General features: G+C 34.7%; 2 protein-coding genes across 3 annotated transcripts; both read left to right on the top strand.

The window, feature by feature from the left end:
• Positions 1-1,264: 1,264 nt before the first annotated feature.
• On the top strand, positions 1,265-16,085 carry LOC114741427 (RAB11-binding protein RELCH). Of its 2 annotated transcripts, none has more exons than XM_028929691.1 (20): positions 1,265-1,783; positions 4,241-4,390; positions 6,078-6,262; positions 7,705-7,812; positions 9,182-9,352; positions 9,429-9,995; positions 10,312-10,386; positions 10,466-10,594; positions 10,705-10,779; positions 10,868-11,077; positions 11,285-11,437; positions 11,524-11,738; positions 12,666-12,783; positions 12,879-13,011; positions 13,454-13,655; positions 13,744-13,849; positions 13,934-14,074; positions 14,174-14,297; positions 14,437-14,553; positions 15,303-16,085. In XM_028929691.1, exons 1-20 carry the CDS (start codon positions 1,585-1,587, stop codon positions 15,704-15,706), a joined length of 3,582 nt encoding a protein of 1,193 aa, XP_028785524.1. In that variant the 5' UTR covers positions 1,265-1,584; the 3' UTR covers positions 15,707-16,085. The 2 variants fall into 2 exon arrangements, with proteins under 2 accessions (XP_028785524.1, XP_028785523.1); XM_028929690.1 differs by having other exon boundaries at positions 6,072-6,262.
• A 3,188-nt stretch (positions 16,086-19,273) lies between these two features.
• LOC114741416 (non-specific lipid-transfer protein 2-like) lies at positions 19,274-19,941 on the top strand. The gene is made up of 2 exons (XM_028929668.1): positions 19,274-19,456; positions 19,782-19,941. The coding sequence occupies exons 1-2, from the start codon at positions 19,274-19,276 to the stop codon at positions 19,902-19,904; spliced, it is 306 nt and encodes a 101-aa protein (XP_028785501.1). The 3' UTR covers positions 19,905-19,941.
• Positions 19,942-26,625: the final 6,684 nt, after the last annotated feature.

Raw genomic sequence — 26,625 nt, 5'->3', positions numbered from 1 at the left:
CTATTTTTCTTTGATATTTTCTATATTTGCAAATTTTTTTAAAAAATTATATACCCCAGGATAGGACAACTCCGTCCTGCGTATCGTCCCGTCTCGTACAATATTTTGTATCGTCCCGAAATTTTTTTTGTCTCATCCCATCCCGTCTCAAAGTGACCGGGACCGAGATTGACCAATCGGGACGAGACAATTTGAACATCCCTAATAAAGATTATATGTGTTACTTCTTTTAGGATAATCTTGATTTGCTACAGCTCTAAACAGATTAGAATCGGTACTTTGTTAATTTAAGTTACCATATCTTCTAAATAGCCTAGTGTACCTGGATGTCCAAATATCTCAACAAACAGATATATAGCTAATAAGGAGATCCAGCTAACTGTCTTGATATGATTTTGCCCCACTTCATGCTTTAGATTCCACTCGACCTAATCCTTCCCTTGCTGTAAAAAGAAGGCACACCAAAGAGAAGGAGAGACTATTGACTTCCATTGCTCCTTGGCAATTCTAGAGTCTCGAAGTAAGTGCACGGAGTCTTTATCTCTCATAACCAAAAGAACATGAAGCTTCTTCCGCTGTCCCTTTATTGACTCAAAGCTTTGCTGTGTGCGCTTGCTCATGAGTAAACAACCACATAAAAGGATTTGATTTTCTTTATGACTCTCCATTTTCACAACAACTTCTCAATGTTGTCTCCCCTATTCTAGTTACCTGGAAAAGAAAAATTGATATGCAGATTTAACAGAAAAGAGATCATCATTAGCCAATTTTCAACGGTATTTATCTTCTCTCTCCTTGTAAGGTATCGTGTAACTTCTTTTAATTGCAATACAACCTATATTCAATTATATGTAAAATGAAAAACATTTGTAATCATATAATTAAAGATACGTTGCAAACAATTAAAGAAGAGTTGCACCATCTCAAAAACCTAGATTATTAGTATCATAGCACAATTAATTTTATAATTAGAGACTTTTGATCAATTTTTTATAGAAAGAAAATGAAAATATATAATTCAAAAATAAACAGTACGGCTTATTTTTTTATTTTTAAAAAATTCAAACAAAAATAATGTAAATGATTTTCTTATTTATAGGAGAAACAATTCCGAGACATGCCACGTGTTCCTAGAGATTCCCAGAATTTATTTTTAAGAAAATGTTAACTTATTAATAAACGTAAATGAAAAGTCAACTAGAACGGTGTCATGATAAAGAGCAGTGTCTCGCATGCTGACGAGACCAATGCGGATCGGATCTCCCACGCACTTTTGCCCGGTCAGACTTTTTCTCAGATTTGAGAGATTTCTTCTTCTTCTTGTCTCAGTTCTTTCAGGTCGCCTGTCCATCGACGCGCACCACTCGATACTAACACTGAGGCGAACATCCCAACATCTCACATGTGATGTGAGATGCCACCTCCTTCCTCCTTCGTTCCACTCTATGCATTGTCATAGATGAATGCGTCGCAATTATGCTCACGGAGATCTGAGACTGTTTCTTCTTCTTTTTCTTCAATGGCCTTTGATCAGCTACGGATAGGCTATTAGGTTTTTGATCTGAGGATTTGTAAGAGAGAGATATGGATGTGGGGAGGTCGTCCCTGTGCAATTGCGTTGTGAATTTTCTGTTGGAAGAGAACTACTTGCTCACGGCATTTGAGCTTCTTCACGAGCTTCTTGATGATGGCCGTGATGATCAGGCTATTCGCCTCAAGGAGTACTTCTCCGATACCTCCAGGTTCCCTCCTGATCAGATTTCTCGCTTCAATTCTCTCCGAGGTTCGTAAACTTTGCCCATTTTCCATTTGATTGTTCTGTTCTTGAACTCTGATGCTGATTGGGTTTACGGGTTAATCTTGAATTCGGGCACTCTGAGACTTTTAAGCTTGGAGTACGGTATATCTTGCTTCTGACAGCAATTCCTCATTTTTACGGGTTAAATAACAGATACTCCTTATTTCCGTTGACTGAGTCAACTTTGAAGTTCGGATTCTTTCCATTGGGAGTGTTGTTTTTCTTTGGTAACCAATTGGGTTGATCTGAGTTAGGTGCAGTTAAACTACTAACAGAATTCGTAGTCGAAAAGGTCTTCCGTAGGTTGAAGCATTCATCATATATCTTTCCCAGACAAGTCACGAGTGTAATTTACTTTCGGTAATACGTAGGAGGAAATTTCATTTAAATGATTTTGATAGACTAGTTCATTGGTTTTCAAAGCTGTTGCCTTGTCCTTTATTCATTTTCAGTGGAAAGATGATGTTTAATATCTAAATTATTCAGATTTAATGGAAACATCTGCAACATTGTTCTGGGGTACTTGGTTCTTTTTTCCTCTCTCCTCTTCCTTCTCTTTTCTGAGATTTTTCTTCCTTCCATGTTTATTTTTTCTTTCTGAACTTTTCTATTGCGTGGAGTTTACAGTTTCTGCTGCGTTTTGTTTTTCCTTTATTGTTAAGCTTCAGAAATTCTGTCAACACGGCAGTTCTATTATTTCCAGGTTCATTCCTGATTCTTAAATGAGTGCGAAGGCTATAACTGCATGGAAATAATGTCTCTCGAAAAATCCTACTATCAGGAACTAGGTGGTGTGCAATTTTTGCTCTATAAGTTAGAACACATTATTCAACGGTTTATAAGTGCTCAGATACGTTTTATGTGATCTTGTTTTGTCAAAATATTTATGCTTCGCTAATGCCCTTCAGCCTAATGGCACCAAGTTTCCCCAGTTTGTGGGAGGTTGTGGGTGCGATCCTCTTCTAGCTGTCAACTCGCTCCTTTGTACTAAAAAAATTATGCTTGTTACGTTTGGATCATTGGAGTTACAATGAGTTATAATTTAAAGGCAACAGAGGAAAGCAAGAAAACTCCTGGCTCTTCAATCATCTTCGTCATCCCATGAAAATATCCATTTTTCTGGTTTCGCTCTCTCTCTCAGCCCTCTATTTATTTTCCTGACAAGCTTCTAGCTCCCTGCGTAAAAATAGTGGTTAAACAGCTACAGTAGAAAGGTATTATTGAAAGAAAAGCAAATAAGCTCTTGGCACTTCGAGGGGCTTGGTTCTTCCTCAAGAATACCCAATTCTATGTCTGCTTTTCTCTTTCTCTTGCTCCTTTACATGCTCAATCTCCTAAAACTTCTCATAGAATTTCCCTTGAGCCGTCTCTCATCTGCTTACAGGCTATGTAGTATGCACGACGGAATGAAATAGAAAGTAAAACAAAATAGAAAAACTGATTTTATGGGTAAAAATTGTAATGAGGGGCGCCTTGCAGGCTAGCCTATTCCATCCGTGCTCAGCCTTGCTGTTCTGCATACCACAACACGTTGCAAGTTATCCTCTAATGTGGTGTAGAACCTATGTCTGACCCAGGACGACAATCTGGGGCATTGTTTTGGTTTGCCTCCAACAAAACATTGTTAGTCCCTGAACATGGTCAGTCACCTCTGTTTGTCCATCAATTTGGTGATGGACTTTGCAAAGCTTTAATGTAGTACTGAGCTGTGGGCTCTGATATCTATTGTTATAAATATGGAATTACGACTGTGCTCCCCTTTTTCAGAACCAACTATTCTTTGCTTTCCATTACTTTTATTCCTCTTAATATATATTTTTTTTTGGGGCCAACTTGTATTCCTCTAATAGCTATACACTAGAGATCAGCACAATCGATTTGGGGAATTAGTTGTGAAATTTTAAGCCATAGTTATTAAATGTCCTTATAGCACCGGCCTCCTAGGTGTATTGTGCCTCAACCTTTTATGTAAGCATATACCCCTAAGGAGTAGCAATTTAGTATGTACTTAGGGAGACCTTTTTTTCCGATAATGTGTGTGTGTGCGCATGCGTGTGTGTTTTGTTTTTTTTTTTTTTTGGTGAGAGGGGGGCTTTTATTTTTAACAATGGAGAAGCAGAACAAATTCTCTGCACACAACTTGGATCTGAAGTAAGATATTTAAGGAAAGAAATGAAGAAATTAATAAATCAATTTCGAAGAATTGAATGGAAAATATAAACTAGATGTGCATCTGGCGTTTAGATTTTATTTCATACATTGGTTTGTATTGTGCAACTTACGCCATTTCTTATGTGGGCATTGCTTGTGCCTGCCCTGGTGATCTGGACACCTCATAGGAAGCTTCACTTTGAACAGAACCACTGTACGTTGCCAGAATTATGAAAATACATTGCTTTCCGGTCTGATCATGTTTTCCTTTATTTTGTTTGTGGAAAGCAGTGGCAGACCCTCAAAGTTTGCTGGAAGAGAAAGAAGCAGCCGAAGAAAAGCTAGCTATTAGTGATTATGAGTTACGGTTGGCTCAAGAAGACATCTTGAGACTGAAAAGTGAATTGCAGAAGAAGACTGATAGTCTCAATGAACTAAATGGTATTTTTTGTTGTTTTCAATACATCTTACCTCTTTTTAGTTGAGATCAATAATTGTTCATCTGGCGCTCAATATTATCAAGTACTTATATAACTGGTTAAAATTATTTAGAACTTAAGTTTTGAATATTTTGCTCAACTTTGTACATGGTCCCCCCCCCCCCCAAAAAAAAAAAAAGACGCTCTGGTTTTCTGGTCACAAATGTGCTCTAGTAGTACATTTTAGCTAATGTGAAAAACCATGATCTCTCTATTTTTGCCTTATATGTGGCAATATTCTTTTTTTTCCCCTCGTGACATTGCTTCTATGGTGCTGGCATCAGTTCCTCTGCAATTAAGCTAAATTAGTTTTGTGATAGGACCCAGAAAATATAGTCCAATGATCGAGCAAAACAATAGAGAAACAACACAAGGAAGTAGGGAAATACTGAGATTTTGATATTAATGACAAAATAACTGAATCAGTGTTACAATGGACTCTCAATGATTCAGATCAAAATCCTATTCCCTAATACAAACACAGCAATCGAAATGAAGAACCAACCAAGCCTAAGCAAGGTCCAACTGGCCCCCCGGGAGCACCAGTCCTCACAAGTGTATCACACTCCAAAAAAGAAAACCTCGTATCCCCCTAAGAAGGCTTTTCTCCTAATATAAGCAACGGTAAAAGTTAACCAAAAGAGACCTACTAAGTGGCCACAGTCTATAGCCACCCTACCCTTCAGTCAACTATCTTTAGTGTCTCTTGACTTTCCTTTTATAGGTCTGGCTAAAAAGGTTGACTCTATCATTTTGCAAAAGGAAACTCTTTTTTAGTTGTTTGTTGTTTACTGGACATCTTACCTCATTTTGTTTGACCATCCATAAATGTCTATTTGGTGATTATTATTACCAGATACTTGCATAATTATGCAATATTTAGAATGCCTTCACTTCTGAGTATCGTGTTCAAAGACAGTGGTTCATTAGCCTAGTGGTAGCACATTTTAGCAGGAGAAAAGCAAAGTTCCTTTTTTTGCCGATGTGGCAAAATTATTCATGACATTGCCTTTACAGTTTGGTATCAGTTCCCATGCATTTGCACTGAATTAGTTTTGCAAAACAAAACTCTGTGCTCCGTGTGATTTATTTTCCGCTGAAAGAAGTAAATCTATTGGAAACGAGGAAAAGAAGGTCAAGAGCTGAGAGTAGAATGTCTTTTTAAAGTAGTCAGAAAACACGTGTTAAACAAAATTTATTTATTCTTTTTTTAACGTACGGTAATTTGGGTCACCAAGCAAGAATGCTCCAGAGATAATTGGCATTGATACAGAGAAAATTGTACTTTGCCAAAGAACCTGGCCTTCTTTACTCCTGTAATATTTAAAATAACATATGAGAAGGATTTCAACATCTCTGGACAAGTTCAACTATACCGAAAGCTTTGTGTCTACACTCTGCACCACAATAATCTAGCAGCTGGACTTTGTATAATATAAAATTGAATGGTTGTTAGCTTGGAATTAGAGGAGCCATAACTTAAAAATTATATGAGTACTTTGATGTTTGTAAACCTTCATTTGCATTACCTTCCTGTTGTAATTCATCCTTCCAAAATTGGGCTAGTAATTCAAATTGGTGCAACTTTTTGATCGGCATTATCTTCATGTTTTAATTCTTAATCTTACATGCTTTTGTTTCAGATACAGCTGCTCAGTCTAGTGGAGATGCTTCCAAAAATGATGGACCAAAAGTTCAACAACAGAAAAGGAATTCTTCCTTCACTGATTTGGGCCCGCTGAAGGATCAGGAACGCTGGGATCTTAACTGTGCTGTGAAGGAATATTTGCTTCTAGCAGGCTACCGTCTTACTGCAATGACATTCTATGAAGAGGTGAATGCTTGTTTATTAGAATTTTCCCTTTTTAGGACATGACTCCTCTTTCGTACTCCTTATGCCATCATTATTTATCGTTTTTTGGTGAATTATTCACATTTATTTTTATGTGACAGAGAGGTCTCTTATCATGATCGAGTTACATTTCTTATTATATAATTGGTGAAAAGCACACTAACATCAAGAAACCCAAATTTTAGATATCAAGTTGTCATAATATTCTGGTTTGTTTGTGATTATGTTGATGATTATAATATCTCAAAGATCCTCTAAGTTCACCAATTATTTGGACTGTAATTATTAGGATTAGAAAATTGTTCCTTCATTTTATTTAACTTTTCTTTCCATTGGGCAGTCTTCCATTTTTCTTGTTTAGCTGTATTTATGGATTGGTTTTATGCTATTTGGGCATCAACTGTCTTTGTTTCAATTTTTGAGTTTCCCTTCAAGTTTTGATAATATTGGGGGTTTCAGCCCTTGTAGGATTAGGATTTATTAGAAATCTTGTTTTAGAAGTTAGAGGAAGACTAATTAAACTGTCAGTCTTACTTTTAGATACAATAATCATATTTATGAATTATTGCAACAAATTGCTCCCTTCATTGTTGTATGATGCAATCAACCCTATCTCCATACAATTTTTTTGTAGGGAAGGCTTTTATATAGTGCACAACTTTGGCATTTGCATTATTGGCTATTGTTGTAGAGATAGGAGGTGCCTTTTTTATAGATTGTAGCTCGGCTTTCCTTGCCATTGGTTTTGCAATTTCTTTCTTTATACTCCTTTGGTCTTTAATATAAGACCTAATTATTGAGTTGATTTTGGTCCTAAATATAAGGCCTATTTCTCATAGTTATCAGTTTTCCCTAAATTACCTTTATAGATACTCCCTCAATCATAATCAAGTAGAAGAGGGAGGGAAGATATTAAGGAAGATGATTATGGTGTTTTAGGAAAAACATGTCATATTTCTTATAATTGACTAATTTACCTAACTTCTTTAATCTAATTAAATTAGTTAAATAGGTCTTATATTAAGGACCAGAGGATTTTTTTTTTTTTTTCATTTTTCATATTTATGCTGGCTTATGTAATCTCTTTCTCTTTTTTTCCTAGTAAAACTATTCCTAGCTTTCCTCCCCTTTTGCAAGGAGAGTGGGGTGGGGGTGGGGAGGAAAAGAAAAATGAAAATATTTATATGGAGTTTGTTTTCTGGTTTTTGTGTCTTTTATTGGAGAATAATTGTTTGTTTTAACTTTATGAAGTACTTAACAAGATATCTGAGTTCCTGAAATTTTTATAACAGTTTTTTGTATTTGCAAAGACGCTGAATCATCTGAGGACATTATTGGTGGATATATTTTTTATATTATCAATCACTGTTGTGCATTGTCTTTCTTGGCTCTTTATGTTGGCAGCCATTAATCTATTCCTGTAGGTTACAGACCAGAACTTGGATAATTGGCAGAATACACCTGCATGTGTACCAGATGCCTTGCGTCATTATTACTATGAGTTTCTTTCATCAACTTCAGAGGCTGCTCAGGTAATTACTTAACTGATGGTATTGGCAAGTTTCTCCCTGCCGTCTTCCATAATAAATGCTTATTTGAAGAGTTGGCTATTGATAGAAAAGAATAGCATTGTGTGATCCACGTAGTTGATCTCATTTAGAAGAATAAGGCTTGTTATGGTTGTTGTTGTGTACTTGCATGCATATAATGAGTTAGTTAATGTCAAAATCTATTGGCCAAAGAAAAGTCAAAATATGTATTAGATTAAAAATTTTTACATGATATAGTACTTAGTTTAAAAAAATTGAAAACTTAACAAGGCAAATGTTTTAGTGTGTCAGATGCCTTTTCCCCTCGGTATATTTTGTGTTGTTTTGCATAACTGACATTTGATTTTTTTCAAGATAGTTCAGCATTTCAAAAGTTCTGAAAACTTTTTGTGTTTAAGGTGTTTTGGTAATCTGGGAAACGGGAAAGTCCATTTAAATGTTTTGGCTTGTTTTTTATTTTGAAGATTAAAGGAGAATACTCAGTGAGGAAGATGGGTTGAAAAGCTTTATTCCATGGTTCCCTGGTACTTGTACCCGGCAGATTTTGGCTAATAGCTTATTAATCTTGAATAATATATATATATATATATATGTTTATCAGCATATGCTTCCTTCTTCTGTGAAAGGGCATAGTGATTGTAAATAGATATTCAGCAAAATTGGAGGCCTCGGTCAATTTGATTTTTATTTCACACAAGATTCTGATAGAGCAACTGAAATTAATAGAGCTTCTACTCCAGAAATTACATTGAACACTTCATATATATGAGAATCAACGGCAGCAAGGAGAAACAATAAATGATCAACAAAGGGAAGCAACTGAAAATCCCCAGAACATAAAGGGCAGAATGTTAAGCACTGAGACTCCCTTTGCTTTTGAGACGCTAGAGTCTCTTCTAAAGAACTTCCTTCGATATTTTCTCCTCTTTGCGCCCTCACCGCATGGTCCTTTGTTCTCCATAGCCCCTTCCCAACACTCAACTCCTTCTCTACTCTCCCATGACCTTCTAAGTGTCAGACTTCATTGCCCCTTTGCCCATTCCCTTTTCTTCTGCGTGTTGCTTTTCCTGGAGCAAGTCTTTTGGGGCCAATGAACATTTGGGCCAGTAAGCCCATCAGATTCTCCTCTGATAGCTTTTTTTTTTTTTTTTAAAATATTCTTTATCCTTATTTTTTATTTTCTCTATTTCTGAAATGTATATATTTTGAAAAGTGTTTTAATGGAAACTAGTTACGTTAAAAATAAAATAACGTTTTACTGAAATTCTTTGTCAATGAGGATGCATTGGTTGCTTTTTGGGAATTTGCATCATTGTCTCTTGTGCTGAATCACACATGAATGTTGGTTCAGGAAAAAATTGCTCTACTTCGAGGAAATGAGACATTGTTGCAAGCAAATAAGAGGTTAACTGAAGAAAGGGAGAACTTGTTGAAGAACAAAGAATTGATGGATGGCCAAATAAATGCATTGACTAAATCCTTAGAAGGTTTGCAGAAAGATCTTAAAGACAAGGAGAACCTGGTAGTTCCGTCTTAATTCTGAAAGACTGTCCATCAGTTAATATGTTTAACGACGTACTAATTATTATAACTTTCAGGTTCAAGCTATGAAGCAGTCTCTTGAGCACCAAAAACAGGAACTTGATGGTTGCAGGGCTGAGATCACTTCACTGAAAATGCATATTGGAGGGTCTCGATCTGGAAAGAATTTGGCAGCCAGTGACGCTGACCATGTCCAACCTATGTCTTTAGAAAACTACAAGGAAGAAATCAAGAAATTGCAGATGGAAGTTGAATATTTGAAAGCAAAGAAAGTAACAGCTCTTGAATCTGCTAATTTGGTTAGTTCTGAAAATGAAATTACTCAGAGAGAAGACAAAATTATTGAGATACATGAGGACAAAAGTTCAATCTCTTGTCCTGTTGAAGTAGCCTCAGGAGATGTACACAATGAAGGCACTCAATCATTTGATGGCCACAGTCATAATGACTGTATAGATAAACGTGAAGATGCATTGCATGACTCACAGAATCTTCCAAATGTAAACAGTGCTTTAGGGAATGGGGAAACTATCTTGGAACACAACGGTGGGCTGCAAGCAGAGAATAGCAGGTTGTTTCTTAAATCAGATGGTGTAAATGACGAAGCAGTGTCTGAAAAGATGGCAAGTATTGGCTATGTTTTGGAAAATTGTCCTGTATTGTTGCCTTTTTATATATGTTCTCTTTTTCACTGAATTTGGTGATATGAATTGCTAGGATGGTTTCATTTTGGGCTTTTTCTTGATTTAAAAGTGGCATGATGGTGTTGTAATGGTTGGTCTTCATTGTCAATGATGTAGTGCTTAGCAATAATCAGCCTTCAAGAATGATAAATAATAAAACCGAATAAGGAAATTCAGAATGACAAGATTTTATCATATGTTTACTGATTGTATAATATTATTATTCATTTCGTCTTATATGTTTATACTTTAACAGGGATTAGGAACCATTCAAATACTTGCGGATGCTTTGCCTAAAATTGTTCCATATGTGTTGATCAACCACCGTGAGGTAGGTTTGCTAATTATGTCTTACTTCATTTATTCTTGTAGAACCTTCTACTTTACATTTGTAAATTGCTTGCTTGCAGGAGCTCCTTCCCCTAATAATGTGTGCGATAGAGCGCCACCCTGATAGTGGCACTCGAGATTCTTTGACCCACACATTGTTTAATTTGATCAAACGTCCTGATGAACAACAAAGGCAAATAATAATGGATGTGAGTTATTATTTTTTGTTTTTCTTGGTGAAGGTTATTGTATTTCCTTCACTGTCTTCAATGGTTATGGTTCTAAAGAAGTAACACAGGTTGCCTTGTCATCATTTTAGGCATGTGTAAGCCTTGCCAAGAATGTTGGAGAGATGAGAACAGAGACAGAATTGCTTCCTCAATGCTGGGAACAAGTAAATTTTTGTCTGAATCTTCAAATCTTCATTTTGCCATTCTGCCCGTAGAGCTATTTTTATAGATTTTTGGTGTTGTGGATTTTAGATTAATCACATGTACGAGGAGCGTAGGCTGCTTGTTGCTCAATCATGTGGAGAGCTCGCAGAGTTTGTTCGCCCTGAGATTCGCGATTCTTTGATCTTGTCTATTGTACAGCAACTAGTAGAAGATGCCGCCACTGTTGTTCGAGAGGCTGCAGCTCATAATTTGGCTTTGCTGCTCCCACTTTTCCCAAACACGGGTAAATATTTCAAGGTCAGCCTCACTATATATGCTTCGAGGCAATCATGGAGAAGATTTCTGACTTGAGAGAATTTGCTACAATGTAAGCTCTAGAACAGGTTGATGAGACATGGTCTAGGGAATGGAGCCTTTTACCCTTACAAGATATAACAACTTCTAAGGAAAAAGAAGAGTAAAGATGAGAAGTTAGTTCAATTTTTTGTTTTTATGTTTTGACAGGTGGAGGAGTTGATGTTCCAATTGATCTGTGACCCTTCAGGAGTGGTGGTGGAAATTACTCTCAATGAATTGGTCCCTGCAGTTTTAAAGTGGGGAGACAAATTGGATCATGTTTTAAGAGTTTTACTATCTCATTTGTTAAGCTCTGCTCAGGTATGCTTGTTCTTTTGCACTGTTGCTACTCACGACGGAGAACTTCATCCTCATTTGCAATTGTTTTACTTCATCGAACATTGCAGCGTTGTCCACCACTTTCTGGTGTTGAAGGGTCTGTAGAGTCAAATCTCCGTGTATTGGGTGAAAGAGAGCGCTGGAATATAGATGTTCTATTGAGACTGTTAGTGGCGTTACTTCCTTCTGTGCACCAGAAAGCAATAGAGACATGCCCCTTTTCCACCACTGCAGAAACTACACAAACTGTGTTATCTACCTCAATGCTTGAATTGTATGCTAGGTAAGCTTTGCAAAAAGTCTAGCTGCTGAAATATTTCATTTTGACGTTTGTAAATCTTTGTCAATGGCTTTGGGTTCACAATGTTACTTCCTCTAACTCTTTAGGGGTCTATTTGGGAGAAGGGAAAAAAGCGGCAGTGGACCAGAACAGTCCCCTCCCTCGTCCCCAGAACAGTCCCCTCCCTTGTCCCCTCTTACTGTCTTCTAGTCTTCCTGCACCTTTAATTTCTCTAGAACTAGCTGTTCAAGAGAGGGGTGATGATCACTCCTGCAAGTATACAGAATCGGTGTAGTAAAAATCTGAGGTTGTACCTACAAGGACGTTGCGTTTTTACTGATCCAGATAATTAATAATTTGAGGAAATGAGATAAAGTAAATTATTTGGTGATATGTAGAAAATATTTAAAGAAAAGTAAAAATACTTGAAGTGTTGGGGTTTAGGATTCACTCTAAAAGTTGCTAATTTCTACCTCTTGTGTTGACTCTTAATTAATTATAGTGACAACTATTTTTAAAGTATCTTAATATCATCCCAAATTTCTAGTTTGTATTCAATTAGAGTTGAATTTGTTTCTATGATACCTGAAAAACTACTTAAATCGTGAAGCAATAGCTTTGAGTGACCACAAATCTCTATACTTATCCCTAGCCTAAATATTTGTGTCTGCTTCTCTAGATCTAGGTTCTCTCTTTACCTCTCAATTCATCAAGATCATCCATATAATTGATTTAATGGTGGCACTCAAGTGGGATGGAAAACCCTTTCCCGAAAGCTACTCATTAAGGTGGGAGAACCAATCTTTTTAAAACACTCCATATAGGATTCCATATTACTCAACTTGGGACTTATCATTCCATGTCAACAAAGTCTCCTTGACGCACCTCCTTCACTACGCTACTTATCTAGTGGTTTCCATTTTTTGCCAGTGGACGTGTTGAGTGGGCTTCATTTGAATGGATGCATGTTGAGTGCTTTCCTAATTTAATTCAGTTGGCTTGCATGTTATCACATAAAGAAGACAACTTACGGAGCCGAATTTCTAAGGTTACTCTGTATACTTTTCACTTCTTCTGTTGTGCTTTGTCTGATCTGGAGCTCCTGTATTTGAACTGCAATTAATGAATTTTGTGTGAATGCAGTTTCTGTTGGCTGTCTCTGAAAAGTTTGGGGATTCCTACCTAACATGCATAATGCTGCCTGTATTCTTAATAGCAGTAGGGGATGATGCGGATTTGACATTTTTTCCTAGTGCCATCCATTCAAGAATTAAAGGTATTCATCAAGGAGAAAACTGCATTGATGTTTGTCAAGCATTGTGCATTCCTCTCGCTGTATTCCCAAGGAAATTTTGTGATTTCAAAAGTTTCATTTTCCAAGTTTGTTCTCTTTGTAACCGTGCGTCATTAGAAAATAACCAGACTTGAAAATAATGCCAATCTCTATGACATGTGAATGCTCAATCATAAACTAGTCAATGACATAATAACCATAAATAAAACTGATTTTTTTTATGGAGTTATTACTTATATTTCTAATTTTACTGACAATTCAATTGTAGGGAATAGCTACTCAAATCTGAATGTGAAGATTTTGTTAGAAAAAGTGGTTAAGAGTGTCTGTCTCTTTGGCCACTTCACAATAATTTTGCCAGATCATCAAATGATTGGTGATATTATGACATTGTTGCTTTCTATTTTCCAACGGTTGGTTGCAGGTTTAAGACCAAGATCTGCTATTGCTGAGAGGCTGTCTACAATGTGTGTCCTTCCCCTTTTGTTGGCTGGTGTTTTGGGTGCTCCAGCCAAACATGAACAATTATTAGAGTACTTGAGGAAGTTGCTGGTGGAAGACACTTCCAAGGAGCACCAGTCAACTAGGCACATTCCTGAGATTATTGAAGCTGTTCGCTTCCTTTGGTATGCTTATCACCAATTTTGGTGCCACAGATCTTAAATTGATTGTCTATCTTCAATGTTTTAATCTCAAGCTTTTTATACGATGCAGCATATATGAAGAAAACCATGGAATGATCATTAATATACTATGGGAAATGGTTGTTATCTCTAACATTAACATGAAAATAAGTGCTGCCAAGCTGCTGAAAGTTATTGTAAGCTTATTATTTACTTTGTTTCCTGGTTCATCTGATGTAGATGTCAAAGCTTATATATCTGTCTGCCTGTCTTCATGATAGGTACCATATATTGATGCAAAGGTTGCTTCAACGCAAGTTTTGCCTGCCTTAGTTACTCTTGGATCTGATCAGAATCTAAATGTGAAGTATGCCAGTATAGACGCCTTTGGTGCTGTGGCCCAGCACTTCAAAAATGAGATGGTACCTTTTACTTCTTCTCACCGTTGCTTTTAAAGTTACATTATTAAAGGCAATGCACCATTAACTTCAAACTTCCTAACCATATTTGGTGTGTTCTAGATTGTTGATAAGATTCGCATTCAAATGGATGCTTTTCTTGAAGATGGATCCCATGAAGCTACTATTGCTGTTATCCGTGCCTTGGTGGTTGCAGTACCCCATACAACAGAAAAACTAAGAGATTATATCCTTAAACTTATTTTTATGGGAAAGATTATTTCAGAACAGTTTTAATTTTCCTGAATTTGATGTCTCATTCTCTTAAAGCAGTTGCATTCAGCAGGCTTTCGGGGTTATGCGTTTGTTTCTTTAACATTATATACATCTTTTGTCCAAGATTTTCCAGCTGACATCCATGCCAACTTCTACAACTGATTTGATGCGTCGAAGGGAGAAAGCCAATGCATTCTGTGAGGCTATCCGTGCTCTGGATGCTGCAGGTTCGTTCTTTGAAAAGTTGTCACTTCTACTTTCATCTCTCTTCTGAGGGTAATTTTTTTTCTCAAGTCAAACTTTTCTAGTGCAACAGTGCTGTTCGGTTCCTCTTAAAAAATTCATGAGCCCACCACCAAACAAAAAAGATGAAAAAAAATGTTTGTCCATCAGTCATCTAGTTGACTGTACAGTTCCTCCTGTGTCATCTAATTTTTCAATATGGTGGGCAAATCCACTGCTCATACTCTAGCATTCGCCCTTGAGGAAGGAATTTATTGGCTCAACTTCCTTTTGTTCAATATAATGTATTAAATGACAATTTTTGAAATTTACAATCCTGATTCCCTTATTTCAAGTTCCTATGTCATATAACATGTTTCCATTTCACTTTATTTTTTTCGTTCATCCAATTTGTTGTTAATCCTTCAAAATGCAGCCATTCCCTAAATAATGACATGCCCTTGTAAAGTCCAATTTCATGCACTATTGATTATTTTAAGAAGCATGCCTTATAAGGATGCTTCAATGGGCAATGAATATAATTTTCATGCAATCATCGTTGAATAATATTTATCGTTTTAATTTTAAAGCAGGGAGGGATAAATAGGTCATTTTTGTTCTCAAAATTTGAATTTTTTTCCTTTCTTATAATTTCGTTTGTTCTTTATTTTCTCATGGAAACTTGATATTTTGCTGATGTGGTAGGATATCTTTCTTCCCCAACATATTTCTAATCACTCACTGTCTCCTGCAGATCTTCCTGTGGCTAGTGTCCGAGACTTCCTCCTCCCTGCCATTCAGAACCTGTTAAAGGATTTGGATGCATTGGATCCAGCACATAAAGAAGCCCTTGAAATAATTTTGAAGGAAAGATCGGGGGGAGCTTTTGACACTATAAGTAAGGTGATGGGTGCTCATATTGGACTTTCATCCGGACTTTCATCAGTGAGCAGCTTCTTTGGTGAGGGTGGATTACTTGGAAAGAAAGAAACTACAGAAGCAGCTACAGAAGCCCCTCCATCTCCACGGGCAGTCCCAACCACGGCCGCAGCGGTGGCAGCAGTCGAGGACACTAGATTCAGGCGCATCATGCTGGGAAACTTTGGGGATATGCTCCGTGGCAAAGGCAAAACCCTGGACGATTCTCAGCCCCAATAGGATTCATTTCTGCATCATAATTTCTGCCCATTCATTTACTCAAGGTGACGGTAGATACTTTCCCTTGTCAAAACTTCTTTCTGGAAACCCGAGCAGCATTATTTTTTTAATTCGTTATTCCTTATGTAGTTATTCTTCTTATAGGGTAGATAAATAGAAAGACATTAAACGAAAGGAAGAGAGAGAAAAAAGGTATTCAAATTTTGTTTTTGCCTTGGATATGTCGTAGTAGTTGTGTGAGTTACAAAGGACGCAGGAGATGAGCGGAACGGAGGGTGAAATCTGTACATGGATAACATGGATGCGCTTGATCTTTATTATATTTGCTGTAGTCTTTCACGTCTTATAAATTTATTAAATATAAGACCTATTTTATAGTGCAATTTGTGTTACAAAATAGGTTTTATATTTAGAATTAAAAGAATAACATTTTTCTTTTCTCCATGTTTGTTAGCGTGGGATGTGTAACTCCTTCATGATCTTAAATATACATACCTGTATATATATATACACACACATATATACTTATTTATTCATACCTTAGAATTTATGAAGAAAAATAATCTTTTAGACAGTAGTTTTGACTTGTTGTAATTGAATCCTTGAACTTTTAACTTTATTGTAACTTAGTTTCTGTAATTTTAATTATTCAAAACTTTAGTTCCTAAATTTTATTAAATATATAATCTTATTTTTTAAAATATAGGAATTAAAGTTATAGATGGTTAAAACTATAAAGATTGAGTTGTGGTGAACTAAAGTTTAGAAGTACAAAATTAGAGTTATGGACATTAAGGGCCTATTTGGTAACATTTCAAACTATGGTTTAGGGACCTAAATCATGGTTTGGGTTAAAAAAGTTGCCAACAGGGGACAAAATTAATAAACCATGGTTTGGGACCAAAACCATGGTTTTAGAAAAAATAAATCCATTTAGCTTCTGACTCAAATTAAAGAGTATGATTATACCTGTTAGAATAGATCTTAACGATAATATGACTTTAATATCTCAATTAATTTTTTATAAACATATTTAATATTATGTTTTATAAATATATTAATTATTTATTAATGACGTTATCTTATATGTCATTAATTATGTTGGTAAAAGAATATATTAACAATTTTATTCTTTTAAATTAAAATATATTATAAAATTTATCTTTTATGTAATTATCATATTAATTTATGTTTTTTTAGTAATTAGCACATATAAAAGTGCTTTTGATAACAGTTATCGGAACACTTTTATTTTATTAGAATCATTTCTTCACAAAATCTTTTTTTCTAAGAATCTATTTTCTAAAAACTATTCCCCAAACTATGGTTTGGTTTTCTCCAAACACCCCTAAGTTACAGTACACTGTAGGAATCAAAAGTTTAATTTTCCTATTTATGAATTATCTGTTCATGTCTTAAATTTCGTATAGCCTTGATCTTGAATCATAATTCAATAGACAATAATAATACTACCTCCGGTCCTTATTATAAGACTCTGTTTGACTTTTATTTTGATCCTAAATATAAGACCCCAACCCACTTTGTCTCATATTTATACATTTTTTTTTCAAAGTAACCCTTCTAATAATAAGAGTTTTAGTCAATACACTTGATTAGCAAGGATGTTTTAGAAAAGACAACATCTATTTAGAACAAATAACTAACTTAACTTACTTCTTTAATCTTTTTAAATTAGTCAACTGGCTCTTGTAATTAGGACCGGAGGTAGTATTAATACTAATGGTTCGGTTAAGCATTAACGTGACCAAATGATGCTGCAAATGGAGTTGGGAATTATTTTATCCATAAAATAAGAGTACAAGCGATATGGAAATAAAGTAGAAGAACTTGTGGTACAATTTGCGCACATAATTTTCTGCTTCAAATTTTTTTTGCAGACATTGTCTGGGGAAATTAATTATTTAATCACTATGTGAGAATTTTAAGGCTTTGCATCCACATAAGATGATCATATGTGGTGAGAAGCATATTGATTATCTGGATCATGAATTTGTCCGGGAGAAATACACAGTTGTTGAAAGATATTTTAAGGGAATATAAATTGCACTTAGATTAGGATTGAAATTTTTTTTTAACCGAGTTGAATCCAAAACTATTATTTTTTCCTGAATAAAATAATATACTCGATAAATTTTTATAAATGATGAAAAGTTTATGGAAAAGTACATAAAAAATTGTATCCTTCATCCGTTTCTATTCGTAAGACAAAATTCTATACCGATTAAACTAATTAACTAATTCATGTGTCAATAAACCTACTTTTATTTTTCTTAGTTCCACACTTATTCAATGCTCACTTTATTTGCTAACATTTAATGGGGGGGGGGGGAGATAACATTTGTAACAAATCATGTATACATTATATACTGGGAAAAAAATATTAAATATTAAATATTTTTTCAAATTTTGTAATTTGTCTTATAAATAGATACAAATGAATCTAATTTATAATGCATAGGCCTTATGACTTTGACCCACAGGTCATTTTTATATGGCTAATCGGACTTGTTTGAGGGCGAGTTTCAAAATATTTTTAATAATTATCTAGTTGATGATCCAGAACTGATATGCACTTCTTTGGTTCTATTCCAATTTGACTTTTTCATTCTAGGGAAACCCAGAACGCCAAAGGTAGCTAACTCACTCAACTCACCGTAGAAGCCAGTAAGGCAAATGTTCAACTGCACAATTCCAAAATATGACGGACTATGGAGCACTAGGATCCGATTTTTCCCTCCAGATTCCCAAGACCCCTATGAATTAGAGACACAGTACTTCATCAAGATTATCCTTTTAATTATACTCAGAAAATGGCAGAACAGATTTTGAATGAGTCAAAGGAATTTGAATACAAGCTCTGGGCTAAGAAAAAGGAAAGAAAAGACTGTTTTGCAATCTCCCATATAACTAGGAACCTATCTACAAGTACAGGCAGTGAAGGAACATGCTTTACAAAAGTTCAAACTACTTTCTCAAAGTATCTAGTTTTGTGTCACACTCATCTGGTATCATAATATCTTGCTTCATGCCATGTCTTACTTTAGTTAAAAAAATTAAATAGGTGTAAAATTTGGAAGAAAACATGACCAACATTTGAAGATCCATGTGAATTTCAAATTTTGCAATAATGTTCAGGAGATCTTCAAGAATCGCTATTGATGGTTCTTGAAGCTGATTATAGGTATACATAGAATCACCTTGAAAGATATTTCCTCTAAAAATTTTTGACCATGTCCCTCGTTTTCTTGAGCATATATATATATTTCCTTATGTTTGGTTTCCAAGGGTGGATACCATTTAAGGCGGCACAGTTGCCACGACACTGAAGGCAACACAGGTGTCAGTGTCAGCTAATTGCTTCACTCAAACCCATCTCTGCATCCCCATGTGGGGGACTTTAATTACTCCTCCATTACTTTCACTTACCCCCCAAAACCCAACTAAACCAAACCCATTCCTCTTCTATAAATTGCTTCTCACTTCCCTACCCTCAAATCACACAACAACTAAATCAGTCTCTCAGACTAAGACCATCAAGAATCAATAATGATGATGAAGGAGAAGAAGGTTTCTGCAGCTGTGGCTGTGTTGGCCATTGTGATGCTTCTTCTTGTTGAGGCTCCCAAGCCACACATGGGTCAGGGCGTCTCTTGCAGCCCTCTTGAGTTGAGCTCTTGCCTTGGCTCCATCACTTCATCTTCTCCACCTTCAACCACTTGCTGCCAGAAGGTAACTAACCTATGCCGCAGTAAACAGAATCATGCATCTTTCTCATCAAATTACTACTAGCTTAGCTTTTAATGTAAGAGTTAGTTAGGAGTTGAATTAGTCCTATATATAAAACTTCAATCAATTTTAGCTCCCACGTTTTTTTCACCAAAATATCCCCGGATAATTCCAATACACATGATTAAAGTAGTTTAAAGAAGCAATTAACCAATTTAACTAATTGTCTTAATCTCTTTAAATTAGTTCTCATTGTCACTTAATCTTTAGTGGATGCAAGTGTGTTTTTGTAAATGATCTGCAAGTTTGTGTGTTGATTTTGGTTCAGGTGAGGGAGCAGAGGCCATGTCTGTGTCAATACCTGCAAAATCCAAGTCTGAGGCAATATGTGAACAGTCCAGGCGCCAGAAGGGTTGCTACTTCCTGTGGAGTTCCATATCCAACTTGTTAATTAGCTTTCATTTTAATTATATTTGTGTATTAATGCAAGCATATAGTACTGTTATACTTGCAGCCTGCAATTTATTAGTGTATTAATTAGGTGGGGTATGTGTATTAATGCTCCATGCATGAGTAATTGATCCTGTTCAACTGAAATAGGTACTGATCTGTGGTGATATGGGAGCAGTGAAAATTTATATCATGAGGGGCATGCACATGTGGCTCTGTTCTGTATTATGATTAATAGATGGATAGAAATATATATTGTTAATCACAGAGTATTATACATATTCGACTGTCACTTTTATTTCTTTTAACATTAATTAATATTGTTCAAATTAAATTGGAAAAGACCCATGCTCTATAATTCACCTTCATTTTCAATTTAGTCCTTTCAGCTTATTTCTTGTTTTTTCTCCACCAATCGCCATTATCGATTTCAATCGGTATGATCTTAATCCTATACTTTGTAAATGTTTACAATACAGTCCCTAACACAGTAAAAGGAGAAAGGGAAAAAAAAACTTTTATTAGAATATAATTAGTAAGTTGATGTTGATCCTATATATAAGACATTTTTCACATGTTTATTAATTTTTTTTCTAAATTAACCTTATTGATATTCTTTTAACAATAATTAAATAAGAGAAGAAAAGAGAAAACCAAAAAAATTATTGAGAATAATTTAGAAAAATTATATCATATTAATTAATTTAATTAATATATTTAATCTATCCAAACTGAAAAAAGAGACTGACATGGTGCTTAAATGAATGGCACAACTAATCTGACATGATGACTTCAAATGTCTCTTTCTTTGATTATGGCGATCATTTCTTTTGCGCATCTCTAGTTGTTCCCTTGTTATTTCTACTTTATAATACTCTCATTTTTTTTTTAAGTTTTACTTTCATTTTCTTTCTTCTCACCAATCTCTAATTTCTTTATTCTACTCAATTTACTCATTTATAGGAAAATCTTTGATTAGATTGAAAAATTTGTATTCTCTTAATTTATCTAATTATATTATGTTTTAAAGAAGATATTATAATAATGAACTTGTTCGATCTCAAAAAAAAAAAAATACATATTTGAGATTTAACATAATATTAATATGAAATTTAGTTATTTAAAATTAAAAGTTATGATTGGAGTTAAATAGGAAAATGATAGAAAATGAATGTTGAAAAAATTTCAGTTTAAGTCTTGTAACGAAATTAACAATTCTATTAACAACTTTCATAACGCCATTGATAATATGATCCAAAAGTCTTTTATACTTTGAGAGATTAGTCATGGTATAATAAACAAATTTTTTTTCAAGTTCTGCAGTGCGGTTAATAAGTTTAGTACCATCATTAACAATAAATTTTTTATGAAATTCAAAAAATGACATTTTTATAACTTCATTGATACTGTTAACAATTTATGTTATGATATTAACAACTCTCATGATGTCGGAGCTTTGGTGATGGATCATCAAAGTTCAGATAACTAGCTGCGCACTAAACTCCGGCATTAGCTACCAGTGTCAGAGCTCTAGCAGCTGGCTAGGTAATGAGGGGGACCTAAGATTGTTTTTAAAAAATTTACAAGGCTAATATGGTTATTTTATCAAATTATAAAACTCCCCATTCGATCACGCGTGTCTAAAAGGGAATTTCTCTTATTCAAGTGACTACTTGAAGATTTTCAAATTCAACTATCATTGTTCCTTTAAATATGTGAGAATTATCATCATTTGAAGTAAATTTTACTTTCCTAGTACGTTGTACAACATACGGGAAGCCTACCAATTTTGATGTGCAACTTTTCAACAGTGCCGACTCCCTTATTTTTTTTGGCGATTAGTTTGTTACATGGAAAATGTTAGATCAGTGAACTTGTATTGTATTCTAAGTTTTTTTTTTTTTTTATGGATACTTTCTATGTCTGTTCTTCAGAACAGTACTTACAACATCACCAATACCTACGTTTTATAAAGGAAAAACTAATTTAAGTGTCCTTATAGTTCCATTCAATTTCAATTGAGTCTTTTAAGTTTGTGCCGTTAACTCTGTTAGTCCGTCCTCTTTAATAGAGACTAACAATTTTAATTGATTCCAAATCCTGGCCCTCCTCTTCGATCGTTGGTACTGCAAAAATTGTTTTCTAATTTTCTTTTTCATGAAAATGCTTTGAGCATCCTAGTTGTCTAAATAATTCAATCATTTGCTACATCAGCGGTTAGTCTCTATTTAACGGATTTAAAGAAGAGAGACTAATGGAGTTGACGGCACAGACTTAAAGAATCCAATAAAAAAAAAAACTTAAGGACCTAATTCAAAATTAAATGAAACTGTAAGGACATTCAAATTAGTTTTTTTTTTTTTAAGTGGCTGTAAAGAGGTTTTTAGAGCTGATATAAAAAGTATCTACCAGAAATTACATGTTTAATCTTGTTTAAAATCTTAAATTATTAGTACTTGTCATTTTAAATAATAATACTATCTCCAATCCTTAATATAAAAATTATTTTGTACTTTTCAAAGTAGTCATTGTAGTAGTTGCACATGTTAAACGTTCCATTCAATAATAGTTCTAACTAATCCACATGATTAATAATAATATTTTATGAAAGATAACACATATTTATTACAAATAATTAATACACATATTTATTACAAATAACTAACTTAACATACTTTCTTGATTTATTCAAATTAGTCAACTAACTCTTATAGTAAGTACCGAAAATAGTAATAAAGAAAGAGCTCATGAGTCATGCCATTATGATGTGCATGTGAATCGACCGGCAAGGGAGTAAATTACAAATGCTCATTAAAATTATATGGATTAATTCTTCGGATTTACATTGGGTGCTGATGAGCACCCAATGCTCATCAGATCTGGACAGTCCAGATTTATTTTTATTTTTTAAAAATAATTATTTTAATAGGTATAGGATAAAAAATAAAAATAATCTCTTAACTATCATTCTTTAAAAATATAATTTTTCCTATTTTAAAATAATTATTTAATAATATTAAATCTAAACCATCCAGATCTAATCTGGACGGTCCAGATTGCTCATCAGGTGATGAGCATAGTGCTCATCACTTAATGAGCACCGAATGGGGACCCTTAATTCTTCAACCAATAAAAACTACAGGCATAAGAATTTTTTCTTTTGGAGATAAAGGCAAAATGATACTACCTCTGATTCTAATTAAAAGACCTCGTTTGTATACTACCTCCAGTTATAATTATAAGACCTGATCGTTTGTAGACTATAAATGAGGTCTTATAATTATGATTGGATGTAGTATTAAATAACACTAATGAAGTTACAAAGGAGCAGATACAGGCATAAGAAATATAAAGGATAGAAAGAGAAACAATTTGGCATTTGTTTATTTATGGATAATATAGTTTAAGAGGAGGAGAATAATTTTGATTAATGTATATGTTTGGCCAGTTGTACAGACAAATGTGAGAAAATTTTTCTTTGATAAAAGGATTATTTAATTCAATCTAAGTAAAACGATTAAATAAAAAAAACCCGTAGTCGTATATTGAGTCAATTTGAATACGTATGTGTTGGGAGTTGTATTTACAAATATGGATACACATGTGCATACTTGTGTGCCCACGTAAAATTATACACATGTACCCGTGAACAGGGATACATCCCCTATCTTCCACATATAAATGCTTAGCTTGTAAATATTTTTTTATATTAATTTCTGTCATTCATATAATAAATAAATGAATAATTTGTAAATGTTAAAAAATTAGTTAAATTAATTATTTATAATAAATCCATGTGTTATCTTAAAATATTCTTATTAATTATGTATATTAGAACTATTTTTTTTATAGAAACTTCTTAATATACGTAATTACTGTAGGAATTACTTAGGAGCTAAATAGAAAATATGAAAAATAAAGTGAATTAAAGTTGTATATTTATGATCAAATTAAATTTACAAATACTAAAAAAAAGTTTTATCTCAACAAGAACATGAAACGATACATGACAACACATACTTGGACTTTTTAGAGAGAATGACATTGAAGTCCCACAGAAGCCAAAATACAGCAAAAAGGTCCTCTGAAATGTCATAATTTTTCTGAAGTCCCAAAGGGACTTAGAAGCAATTTTCAGAATCTACAAATTACTCTCTTGCCCTGCCCTAAGCCATCAGAAACGAAGACGCAAAATTTCATTTGGGTGAGAGTTCCCACGCAATATGCTTGAGAAAGAAGACATTGGGAAAGAGGGAAGGAGCCATTGATGATGAAATATCCTCTCTATTACCATTAGTGAACTCCAAAGAGCTTCCATGTGAATCTCCACAAATTTTCATGTGTGAAACTTTCTTTCCTCTTCTCTCCTACCTTTCTTGACAGACTGTGCTTTTGTTTGGAAATGGGAAATCAAAAAATCATTTTTGTGTTTTTGGGTTGCTTGTGGGTGGTTTTGGGAATGGGATTCATAAGTTAATCAATAGAAAAGCTGTGTTTTTGGTTGGTGTGTGTTGGTGATTTAAGTTGGGTGTGTAGGATGATCATGGGTGCTCTGTTTTTGGGTTGCTTGTGGGTGGTTTTGCTCTGTTCTAATGCTAGTTCAATGGCAAAGGAAGAAAAAGATGAAGGTTACTGTGGGTGGAAACCTTTAGTACGAAATGGGATATTGTGTTGTCAATCAGGCCGCAATAGTTGTCAACGCGTGCCGCGACAGTTGTCAATGACAGTTGCGTGATTCTTGATGCAGGTTTAAATTACTGATGGCGGGTACATCTAGAAAGCATCTATTTTGCTTTGTTCACATAGGTGGAAAATTTATAAATGATAGAGAAGATGATATGAGATATGTGGGAGGTAGTGTAAGAACAACAAATATAAAAGAAGGCACAAGTTATGAAGAATTGAAGGAGATTATATCATCATTTACTGGAAAAGAAACTAACTCATTTCTTTTGAAATTCTCAGTTGTGTTTGATAAAAAAAACTTTTGTGGAGTTGGTAGATGATGATGGGGTAGAACATTTGATAAAGTTCAATGAAGAAAGCGGTCATATGTATGTAGAAGAGACTGGAAATAAGGACTACACAGAAGCAACAAGGGATAATACAATGGAGGAGCAAGATGTGTAAGTTTAGTTTAACAAATCTGTTATTGCCATTTCTTGGTATGTCAGTTGTTACTGTCTTGCTATCAACTTGTCAATGCATGCACCCTGACTTGTCATTTCCTGCAGGATTGATCAATCATTTCGAGGTGTCAATGAATTGTCTGTGTCTCCACCTACCTCATTTGATGTGATTGGAGAGCCATCATCAATTTCTTGTGCTGTTGAAATGATCCCAACACCTACACCACAAATGAATTCCACAAAATGGAAGGATTTGATTATTGGAGAAGGACAAATATTTCCAAATGCCACTGCTCTTCAAGAAACATTATACAAGTACAACCTATCCCAGAAGTTTTCATACCTTTTTATTAAGAATAATCAGCAAAAGATCATTGTGAAGTGCAAGGTTGATGGTTGTCCATGGTATGTGGGTGCATATTCAATGGGAGCACATCAAGATACTAAGTTTTTAACTATCAGAACATACAAAAGTGAACACATTCATCATGCACAGGACAACTTAATTGTCTCTCACTCAGGAAGGTCAAATTTAGCTGCTTCAATTGTGATTGATGACTTGAGGTGCAATGTTGACAAGAGTCCTAATGAAATTAGAAAGGACTTGTATAAATAATATGGAGTGCAATTGAACTATACTCAAGCATATAGAGTCAGGAAGAGAGCACTATCAGAATTACATGGTCGAGTAGAAGATTCTTATAAGGTAATCCCTTGGATGTGTGAGAGATTAATGGAAACTAATCGTGATACAGTTGCAAGATGGGAAGGCTCAGATAGCAACCGATTTAAGAGGCTCTTCATTGCATATGGATGCTCAGTTAAAGGCTTTGTGCAAGGTTGTAGACCAATTATTTATATAGATGGATGTCATTTGAGTGGTCCTTACAAAGGAACTTTATTATCTGCTTGTGCATTTGATGCAGAAAATGAGTTGTTTACCTTAGCATATGGTATTGTTAGAGGAGAAACAATGGATGAGTAGACTTGGTTTCTACAGAATTTGAAGGAGATAACCAGATCAGCACAAGTGACAATTGTCTCAGATCGGAGTAATGCTATCATCGGTGCTGTTAGGACAGTATTTGATGGTGAGAGACATGCTTTTTGCTATCCACATGTGAAAGAAAATTATAGTGCGCAGTATGTGAAAATCAATAGAGGTGTGAGACGAACCTCAAATAACAAGGAGAACGCACTTAATTTACTTGATGGAATTGCATATGCAAGGTATGACAATGAGTTTAATGTTGCAATGGGAAATTTAAGATTGTTTTGTCCACAATTGCCACAATGGGTTGAATCTGATGGGGATGTGGGTAGATGGGCACAAAGTAAATTCCCTTTTAAGAGATGGGATAACATCACCAATAATCTTGCTGAGTCTTTTAATGCATGGATGTTGAAAGAAAGGAAGCATGCCTTGCCGGTTTTGATACAAGAGCATCAAGAGAAGTTGGCCAAGAAGATGGTTGCTAGCAAAATGGGGATGAGAAGCTGGAAAAATGGTATAGGACCTAATATTGAATCAAAGTTGTCAGAACAAATAGCAAGATGTGCGTATATGGAGGCAACATATTATGGTGATGACCA

Source organism: Neltuma alba, unplaced genomic scaffold (assembly GCF_004799145.2).
Source record: "Neltuma alba isolate B1F8T4 unplaced genomic scaffold, ASM479914v2 tig00003392_pilon, whole genome shotgun sequence".
Classification (NCBI taxonomy): domain Eukaryota; kingdom Viridiplantae; phylum Streptophyta; class Magnoliopsida; order Fabales; family Fabaceae; genus Neltuma; species Neltuma alba.
This window is presented reverse-complemented; position numbering and strand designations above follow the sequence as displayed.

Bases quoted from the DNA above. Each gene is read 5' to 3' on its own strand.
- LOC114741427 (XM_028929690.1), top strand. From the start codon at position 1,585: ATGGATGTGGGGAGGTCGTCCCTGTGCAATTGCGTTGTGAATTTTCTG. The intron at 11,739-12,665 runs GTAAGCTTTGCA...ATTTTTTGCCAG, and splicing joins ATGCTTGAATTGTATGCTAG to TGGACGTGTTGAGTGGGCTT. The intron at 14,298-14,436 runs ATATCCTTAAAC...AACATTATATAC, and splicing joins AACAGAAAAACTAAGAGATT to ATCTTTTGTCCAAGATTTTC.
- LOC114741416 (XM_028929668.1), top strand. From the start codon at position 19,274: ATGATGATGAAGGAGAAGAAGGTTTCTGCAGCTGTGGCTGTGTTGGCC. The intron at 19,457-19,781 runs GTAACTAACCTA...ATTTTGGTTCAG, and splicing joins CAACCACTTGCTGCCAGAAG to GTGAGGGAGCAGAGGCCATG.